The sequence below is a fragment of the Anomaloglossus baeobatrachus genome, chromosome 1 (assembly GCF_048569485.1).
Source record: "Anomaloglossus baeobatrachus isolate aAnoBae1 chromosome 1, aAnoBae1.hap1, whole genome shotgun sequence".
Classification (NCBI taxonomy): Eukaryota; Metazoa; Chordata; class Amphibia; order Anura; family Aromobatidae; genus Anomaloglossus; species Anomaloglossus baeobatrachus.
In genome coordinates, this window is record NC_134353.1 from 647,920,742 (window position 1) to 647,930,955 (window position 10,214).

The window sequence follows — 10,214 nt, forward strand, 5'->3', positions numbered from 1 at the left end:
GTCCGTGTTTAAACAGGTACAAGCCAAACGTACCAGTATGGTAATCCGTGTGATTGGTACCGGTAACAAATGCATGACACTGAAAGTAATGTTTTTTAAAGGTGTACAAGAAGGGCAAATCCTAAAATATAGATAGATATAGAAAGATAGAGCAGATAAAATAGAACAGATAAAATAGAGAGATATAAAGAAAGAAAATAAGAAATAACAGACGGAAAGAAAGAACAGAATAGCTCAATAGATCTCAATAGATCTAGAGATAGCTAGCTTGGTCAGCTGTTTTGCAGCTTTTTTTTTTTATTTTATTTAAAAAAAATGACATGGGGTCCCCCCATTTTTCATATCCAGCACAGGAACAGTAGCACTTGTGGGCTGAAACCCTCAGCTCTCTCCTGTACCTTGGCTGGTTATTAAAAAAAATAGAGGAGATCCCACGCTTGTTTTTTTCTTTAAAAAAAAAAATAAATAAAAAAATGGCATGGGGTCCCCTCCATTTTACTAAAACCAGCCAAGGTACAGCACACAACTGGGGGCTGATATTATTAGGGTGGGAAGGGACATGGTTATTTAACCCTTTCCAGCCTAATAAGAGCAGTCCGCAGCCGCCCCAGAAGTGGTGCATCCGTATGATGCGCCAATTCTGTTGCTGGACCCAGCTCTTCCTGTTGCTCTGTTGCAGTAGCAAACGGTTTAATATTTGTGGAGTTGATGCAGGCTCCAGCTGGTATCAAACCCTGGTATTAGTAATGGGTGGCGTCTAGCAGACACCTCATTACTAATCCAGTAGTTTAAAGGAGAATAAAAATGTTAATTTGAACAAAACCCCCCCAACTCCAGCCCTCATTCACTAATTTATTTATTTTAAATAAAGACAAGAGACACCCTTGGGGAATACATCAATCCCATACTGCTGGGACATTCAATGGATAACCAAAGGCTTCCCATTGATTGTGAGAGCAGCCCCTGCACACACACACACACACACACACACACACACACACCCTGTGTGTGCTTCTCTGTGGTGACCTGGATCTCATAAGGTCAGGCCGGGTCACAGCAGGGGTGCTCTCAGCAGTGTGTGTGTGTGGCCGTGGCAGCGATGTCACGGGTTCATTGAAGTATCCAATGAACTTGGATGACCTCCTGATGACACCTCAGTGACATCTGCGCGGGTGTCGCCAGGAGGTCATCTGAATTCATTGGATACTCCGATGACCTCCTGATGTCACTGCACCCACTGCTTGCTACTCACTTGTCTACTGAGATGTTGATATCTCCAGCGATGCTGCTGCTTCCAGGTCCTTGGTGCAGTGAATATGCGATGAGCATGATGAGCGGGGTCGGAAGCAAGTGACGGTAGGCCGAAGACCGCATTGCTGGAGACAGGTGAGTAAAGAAAATAATTTTATTTCAAAGACACGTATTTTCTTCTGTACATGTCACACTGATCACATCAGTGTGCGATCCGTGTGACACCTTTGCTGCCGGAGAAAAAACGGACATGTCTCTGTGTGTACGTGCGGGTAACATGGTCCATGTGAAAAAACGGACATGTGAGTAACACCCTAGAATAACATTGGTATGTGTGGCATCTGTGTTAAATACGGATGTCACACGTACCTGAAACATGAACGTCTGAAAAGGGCCTAAGAATGTTTAGTTTGCAAATGAGAAGGCTGAGAGGAGACTTAATAGCAGTCTACAAATATCTGAAAGTCACAGTGCAGAGGGAACTATCCTATTCTCATTAGCAAAAAGAAGTACGAAAAGCAATGGGGTGAAACTAAAAGGAAAGAAATACAGATTAGACGTTAGGAAATATTTTCCGACAGTGAGAGCAGTCAGAGAGTGGAACAGGCTACCACGGGAGGTAGTGAGCTCTCCATCAATGGAAATCTTCGAGTGGAAACTGGCTAAGCATATAGCTGGAATGATTTAGGAAAACCTGCACTAGCAGAAGGTTGGACTCGATGGCCCTTGAGGTCCCTTCCAACTCTGCCATTCTATGATTCTATGTAGCTGCTTCTTTTTCAAATAGTCAAAAGTAATTGGACATTTCTCTCAAATGGGCCTCTTTAATGGGCTGCTCCCTCATCATCAATTAAGCAAGTGAAAGGTCTGGAGTTGATTGCAGGTGTAGCATTTGCATTTGGAAGCAGTTGTCTATCTGATAGACACCTCTACATGACGAACACCGGGGCTTGATGCCAACTGCCACTACACAGCTGACTTCAACCCCAAAAGGCATGACCCAGATTTCCAACTGACTCGCCCACCCCAGGGCTATGGGACACCCGGTGCCGGGCCGGACTAGTCCGGGGGTCGTCAGTGGTGGCGGAGCCCGACTCCGTGACCCTGGTGGGTGTCAATTAAAGTGTAGCTGGTGAATTGGGGTGAATAAAGTTTATATTTGTCGTGACGCCACCTGTGATTTGCGGCTATTAAGCCGCCGCTGCTGTATGAGGCCTCCGGGGTGATGAAATGGCAGCAATGGTGGTACTGCTCCCCACAGGTGGAGCGGTGCCCCGGTGACACTGTTGGTGTTTGTAAGTGTCTATGCAGATAAATAACTGAGGCAACACCAGGGGTGCAGTTTCAAGGTCTTTACTCACAGTTCTTGTCAAGGCCTGCAGGAGCCTTTGGACTGCTGGGACCACCGTCAGGGACCTCCGCCGATCCGGAGTAGATCTGGGGGTAAATGCCAGTGCACCCCTCTAATTGTGTCCTTTCTCAGTTGACTTCACTAGCCTTGCCTTTGCTGGATGAACCTGGCTCGGCCTCCACTGCAGCCTCCGGGCTGGGAGCTCGCCTGTCGGTATTTGCCCCTTTTCCAGAGATTCTTGCTGTGGGCTTTGGTCCGGGGAGCATGGAGCTTTCCCTGGACCTCGGTCTTTTAACCTTTGAAGATGACTTCTCCTCCAGTGACTAGGGACCGTCCCCTGATGCAGCTTGATCCCTCCACGGATGTTCCTGTGGAACAGGCCACCACAGCTCACAAGCTATCCGTGGCCCTGGAATCCCTTCGTTCCCTGCTTGGTGTCACCTGGACCCTCTGAGTCCCAGGGTCTTCACCAGGAAGCGTCACTTTCTTCTTTCTTTAGCTCCTGCCTGACTAGAGCTCTTTTTCTACTCTCTGTTTCTCTCCTTCTCTGTTGCTTTCTTTCTCGGTTGCGGACACTCTGAACTCACAGAGCTCCTTTCTCTTTCACAGCTACATGCTGTCTCCTCACTCTCTCACTCTCTGAGGTAAACTGAAACCTCTCTTGACCTTCCTTTCTCTATCTGCTCTCGGGTGGCTCCTCCCACCTCCCCAGTTGCTAAGCTACCACCCTATGGGAGCAGGGATGGGTCTTACGACCCCTCCCAGCATGCAGCATGGGAGGGTTGCTTCCACTGTCCCTGGTCCCAGTGTGTGCCTAGCAATGGGTGTAGTGCAGTTTTACCTGTGAACTGGCATGTACCCCTTTCCTTACCCAGGATGGGACATCACACCTCTGACTGGGGTGCAATGTCTCTGTGGCGACGGAAGCCTCAGGGGCGCCACACAACGCACCAGGCCATTGGGAAGAGCCAAGGCAAAGCGCCATAACTCTCTTATCTAATGGATGCGTCACTTCTTGAGCAGCTGTGGGCTGGTATTTTTAGGCTGGGAAGGGCCAATAACTATGGACCTCCCCAGCCTGATAATATTAGCTTGCAGCTGTCTGCTTTACCTTTGCTGGTTATGAAACGTGGGGGAACCCCACCCCGTTTTATTCAATTTATTGATTTGGTTAAGATCTGTACAATCTATACCTCATGGTCATATATTTAACACATATATTTGGGTTAGTAAACGCGCCCTCACACCATACAGTGTAGTCTGTGTATGGACCATAAAATTGCTTGTGCGAACACAGCCTAATACAAACCACATCATGCCTGTCATAGTTATAATAGGCAGTGTTCACATTTTCTCATGAAACGCATTGAGCTAACTACAGAGTACATGTACATAAAGCGGCCTCAAAAGCTGAGCGCGGGGGCTGCTGGGAGAAACTCCAAGGCGCCAATACAATACTATCACCGTTTTACTTATGACTTTCGCCAGTAGAGGGCGCATTGTGGGGGGGGGGGGGGGGGGGGGGGGGGGGGGGGGGGGGGGAAAGCAGAGAGCTCCCAGAAACCTCGGGTCGGAAGTGACGTTCTCGGAAGCGGAAGTTGTGCAGTGGAAACGTGTGGAGCTGCAGAAGAGCACGAGCACTGTGGTGTAGCGGCCGGACTGTACGCGGCAGACATGTTCCTGCAGTATTACCTGAACGAGCGCGGAGAGCGGGTGTACACTATGAAGGTGAGGAGGGATGGAGGTGTACTGTGCTCGCACATGCGCTGTTCCACGTGTTGTGGGCTGCTCTGGGCGAGCGCTGCATGTGGCGTTGATTCACAGCATGAGATATTTATGTCCCTGTGCCCTGTCGGGAGGGGGTGAGGGTATTCTGAAGCCTGTGTGCCCATAGCATCCAATCACAAACTAGCTGTTAATTTTTAGATTCCTTTACTTACCAGTAAGCTGTAACCTGATTGGCTCCTCTCGTGTTCAGGCTGCTGTAGAGCAGTAATACCACGCACAACCTTTCCGGGGTTGTGCTGTTTTTGGAAGAAACCTCTTTGTTTTAATCTGATCATCCACTTTACACGTGGAGCTTTAAGGGTTATTCTCATCTCCAAATGTTATCCTAATATGTAGTAGTTGTAAAAATATTAGCAAATACGTCCAATTAGAAATGTAGCGTTGTTCTGATATAGCCATGTCTCGTACCTCATGTGCAGGGCATTGCAGCTTAGGGTACTTTCACACTTGCGTTGTTTTCCTTCCGTTACAATCCGCCCTTTTTGAAAACAGCGGAATCCGTTAACGGATTCCGCTGTTTCCCATAGACTTGTATGGATGACGGATTGTGCCAAAAGGACCTGCGTTGCTTCCGCTGGGCGATTCTCCGTTGCTTCCGCCCAGCGGGAGGAACGGAGCTTGTAACGTTTTTTTGAGCAGCGGAATCTTCAGGATTTCACTGCGCATGCTTTTTTTTTTTTTTTAAATCACAAACTTTATTTTATCTCGCGGTGGCCGAACGTTCAGCTGAGCGCCCGGCCGCCGACAAGTGACAGCGCTCAGCTGAGCGATCGGCCGCCGGCTATTGAGAGCGATCAGCTGATTGTTCACAATAGTCTGCTGCGGGTAAAGAAGAAAAAAAAAAAGCTTTGCGTTGTTTTGTAAGATCCGTAGCATTGCATTGTGCCACTATATGCAACGCATTCGTTGCATCCGTCACACAACGTAATGCTACGGAAGCCGTCCAACGCAAGTGTGAAACTAGCCTTAGGTATGGTATCCGTGGTTACGTCTACTCATAGTGAGTTAGTACCTCATTTCTAATTGGTGGCATTTGGTCTTATTATTACACCCAATACATATTAGCATAGGATCTTGCAGATGGGAATAACCCTTTAACATCTGGGCACTCCGCTGCTCCCAAGGGTTGTCTATGGCAAACAATTCCAGTACTGATGCATCCATTTCAGGTTCTAGAGCTTGTACCTGTAATCAGATATCAGTAAGCCTGTAGTACAGTGGTGCTGCTGCATTGTGGCACTAGACAGGCAGTAAAGCGTGATGCTGTGCACATCCTGGGATATACGGCTCTGGCAAAAATTGAGACCACTTCCAAATATTCAGTTTTTCTGATTTTTCTCTTTATAGGTATATTTTTGAGTGAAATGTAAATTGTTCTTTTCTTCTATAAACTACTGACAACATGTCTCCCAATTTCCAAACAGTTCTTCGTTGTTTGATGGCTTGTGGCTTTCCATCTTCCTCTTGATTACATTCCAGAGGTTATCAATGGAATTCAGGTCTGGAGATTGGGCTGGCCATGACAGGGTTTTGATTGGTGGTCCTTCCTCCACACATTGATTGACCTAGCTGTGTGGCATGGCACATTCTCCTGCTGGAAAAACCAGCCCTCAGAGTTGGGGAACATTGCCTGAGCAGAAGGAAGCAACTGTTTTTCCAGGATAGCCTTGTATGCGGCTTGATTCATACGTCCTTCGCAAAGATGTTTGTTGAATTTTCTTTACCTAATTTTTAGATTTACCCAACACTGGGTCTTCTAATGGCTAGACAGAGAGACCTTTAGAGGTACCTGTACAAGCCACAGTGTCTTGCACCCACTGTGAAATTTGGTGGAGGATTGGTGATGATCTGGGGATGCTTCAGTAAGACTGGAATTGAGCAGGTTAATCTTTGCGAAGGACGTATGAATTGAGCCACATATAAGGTTATCCTGGAAAAACAGTTGCTTCCTTCTGCACAGGCAATGTTCCCCAACTCTGAGGACTGTTTTTCCCAGCAGGACAATGCGCCATGCCACACAGCTGGGTCAATCAATGTGTGGATGAAGGATCACCACATCAAAACCCTGTCATGGCCAGCCCAATCTCCAGACCTGAACCCCTTCAAAAACCTCTGGAGTGTAATCAAGAGGAAGATGTATAGTCACAAGCCTTCAAACAAAGAACGGCTTACATTTTTGCACCAGGAGTGGCATAAGGTCACCCAAAAGCAGCGTGAAAGACTGGTGGAAAGCATGCCAAGATGCATGAAAGCTGGGATTAAAAGTCACAAAATATTGATTTCTGAACTCTTCCTGAGGTAAAACATAAGTATTGTTGTTTCTAAATGATTATGAACTTGTTTTCTTTACATTATTTGAGGTCTGAAAGCAATGCATAGTTTATTTTGACCATTTCTCATTTACAGAAAATAAATGCAAAATTTTTTGCTTGGAAATTCGGAGACATGTCAGTAGTTTATAGAAAAGAACAATTTACATTTTACTCAAAAATATACCTATAAAGACAAAAATCAGAAACTGAAAATTTGGAAGTGGTCTCTTAATTTTTGCCAGAGCTGTATAATGTAACGGTAGTGATGCTGATTGTGGTGCTGGGCTTGCAGTAAAGCGTGATGCTGTGCACATCCTGGGATATAATAATAATAATTTTATTCATTTATATAGCGCTATTAATTCCACAGCGCTTTACATACATTGGCAACACTGTCCCCATTGGGGCTCACAATCTAGAGTCCCTATCTGTATGTCTTTGGATTGTGGGAGGAAACCGGAATACCCGGAGGAAACCCACGCAAACACGGGGAGAACATACAAACTCCTTGCAGATAGTGTCCTTGGTGGGATTTGAACCCAGGACCCCAGCGCTGCAAGACTGCAGTGCTAACCACTGAGTCACCACAAGACTGCAGTGCTAACCACTGAGCCACCGTGCCGCCCATATATTATATAACAGTAGTGATGCTGATTGTGGTGCTGGGCTTGCAGTAAAGCGTGATGCTGTGCACATCCTGGGATATATAATGTAGCAGTAGTGATGCTGATTGTGGTGCTGGGCTTTCAGTAAAGCGTGATGCTGTGCACATCCTGGGATATATTATATAACAGTAGTGATGCTGATTGTGGTGCTGGGCTTGCAGTAAAGCGTGATGCTGTGCACATCCTGGGATATCTATATATATAATTGCCTTATTCAGTCTGTCTTACGGTGACACAAAGCTGATTGGCCGCTGGGCTCGCCATGGCCCCGCCCCCCCCCGCACGGATTGGCCGCTCGCCCAGGCTGCGCCCCCACACGGATTGGCCGGCCGCTCGCCCAGGCTCCGCCCCCCACAGATTGGCCTCTCGCCCCGGCACCCTGCAGGCATTGACAACTCGGCCACGCCCCGCCCCCCTCACGCAATGCACGCTAGCTCTGGCCCCGCCCCCCACGCATTCCCCGAACCGACACGGTCACGCAGCCACGACTCCCAGGTGAGTACTGTACCCCCGGGAGCCCACATCAGCGTACGCCGCCAACCCAGCCGACACATACCCTCGCATTGCTGGGGTTGCCGCCGTATGCTGGTGTGGGCTCCCGTGCGAGCGGGGGACGAGATACGCTGGTAACCATGGTAGCATAGTTACCAGCGCATCAAGGTCCTGCAGCGGCGGAACATACACACACATAACAGCGCAGACACACACACACATCAGATCACACTCACTCTCACATCAGATCACACTCACACACACCTCACACACACATCACATCGCATCCACACACTCACAACATCCTGGGATATCGCTTGCTTCTCGGCGGCGATACTGTGCAGTGAGCTTCCAGGACCTGATGGAGGATCACATGGCCAGAAGCATGTGGTATCTCCGGATGTTGTGAGTGTGAGCGCGTATGTGTAATATCGTCAATGTGTGTGTGTGTGTATGCGATCGGGTGTGTGTGTGTGTGTGTGTATGCGATCGGGTGTGTGTGAGTGTATGCGATCGGGTGTGTGTGAGTGTATGCGATCGGGGGTGTGTGTGTGTGTGTGTGTGTGTATGCGATCGGGTGTGTGTGTGTGTGTGTGTGTATGCGATCGGATCTGTGAGTGTCGGCAGAGGAGCACGGCGTGCTGGAGGAGGCTGGGAGGAGAGAGGCTGATCCTGGGGAAGGCTGGGATGGGGAGGGGGGAGGCTGAGAGAAGAGAGGCTGAGGCTGGGGGAGGCTGAGGCTGGGGTAGGCTGGGAGGAGAGAGGCTGATGCTGGGGACCGAAAAGGCTGAGGCTGGGAGGAGAGAGGCTGATGCTGGGGATCGAAAAGGCTGAGGCTGGGAGGAGAGAGGCTGAGGCTGGGAGGAGAGAGGCTGGGAGGAGAGAGGCTGAGGCTGGGAGGAGAGAGGCTGAGGCTGGGAGGAGAGAGGCTGAGGCTGGGAGGAGAGAGGCTGAGGCTGGGAGGAGAGAGGCTGAGGCTGGGAGGAGAGAGGCTGAGGCTGGGAGGAGAGAGGCTGAGGCTGGGAGGAGAGAGGCTGGTGCAGCATGGGGGATGGAGCACGTTTGGGGTGCGCAGCATGGGGGATGGAGCACGATGGGGGGTGCGCAGCATGGGGGATGGAGCACGATGGGGGGTGCGCAGCATGGGGGATAGAGCACGATGGGGGGTGCGCAGCATGGGGGATGGAGCACGATGGGAAGTGCACACCTCCCCCCAACGCGCACACACGCACGCGCGCACTGCACAACAAACCACACACACACACTGGGAACCACAAACAACTGCCCTACACAGACACACACACACACCCACACACACAGACAACGCTGCACACACAACACCCAACACACAAACACCGCGGCATACATAAGTATACGCACATACCGCACAACACACACATTGCACAAAACATACCTCCCCCCAAAACACACCACACACACACACAAACCGCGCAACACACACACACAACGCTACAGACACACAGCGCTCCACAAACAACGCAACACACATACAACACCGCTCTCACCCCCCGTCACACCCAGACAACACCCAGAACATGTACAGCGCCCTACACAAACACTTGGTGACTACACACAACAACATATATATATATATACCTTCTAGTATTATATAACAGTAGTGATGCTGATTGTGGTGCTGGGCTTGCAGTAAAGCGTGATGCTGTGCAGTCCTGGGATATATAATGTATTTTCTAACTTTGTGTTACAGAATGTGTCTCCTAGTGGACAGCCGACCTGTTCGGCTCATCCCGCTCGCTTTTCCCCAGATGACAAGTATTCCAGGCATCGTGTCTCCATTAAGAAGAGATTTGGCCTCCTGCTAACTCAGCAGCCAAGACCTGTTTTATGAGCCCATTGGGAATAGCTGAGGTTTTGTGGCATACAGACCGCTAGACGAATGACTGCTGGGCATCGGGGTGCGGGAGCTCTGTTTATTCTTACCTTCAGTCCTGTGGGACATTTTGTGACTTTCACCATGGGATTATGAGTTTTGTATAAAATAAAGATCTGTTTGTTCAGAATTCAGCGTGTGTCTCTACTTTTATTTGCTGACAAACAATAGTCTGTTTCTGGTTTCTGATATTTTGCTGCGTTGGATGTGTCTGACCCTGTGGCACTGGTGGTAAAATGGTAAGTGATCAGTGTTAAATCATTTATTTGGCAGCTCCACAGAAGTGTTGTATTTTTATTTTAGAGCAACTGAGAGCAATAATATTCCTTAGTCCATAAAATTTTAGTCTCATGACCCTTCTCAGGCCTTCAAGTATGAAGTTTAAATTGTTGCACAATTTTGTTAAAACCATAGCTGAAACCATTCTGACAGTAATGTATGTA

At 48.7% G+C, this 10,214-nt stretch overlaps 1 protein-coding gene across 1 annotated transcript; it reads left to right on the plus strand.

Moving 5' to 3' along the window:
• The first annotated feature begins 4,191 nt into the window (after positions 1-4,191).
• NOP10 (NOP10 ribonucleoprotein) lies at positions 4,192-9,905 on the plus strand. The gene is made up of 2 exons (XM_075341358.1): positions 4,192-4,330; positions 9,589-9,905. Exons 1-2 carry the CDS (start codon positions 4,277-4,279, stop codon positions 9,727-9,729), a joined length of 195 nt encoding a protein of 64 aa, XP_075197473.1. The 5' UTR covers positions 4,192-4,276; the 3' UTR covers positions 9,730-9,905.
• The last annotated feature ends 309 nt before the right edge of the window (positions 9,906-10,214 follow it).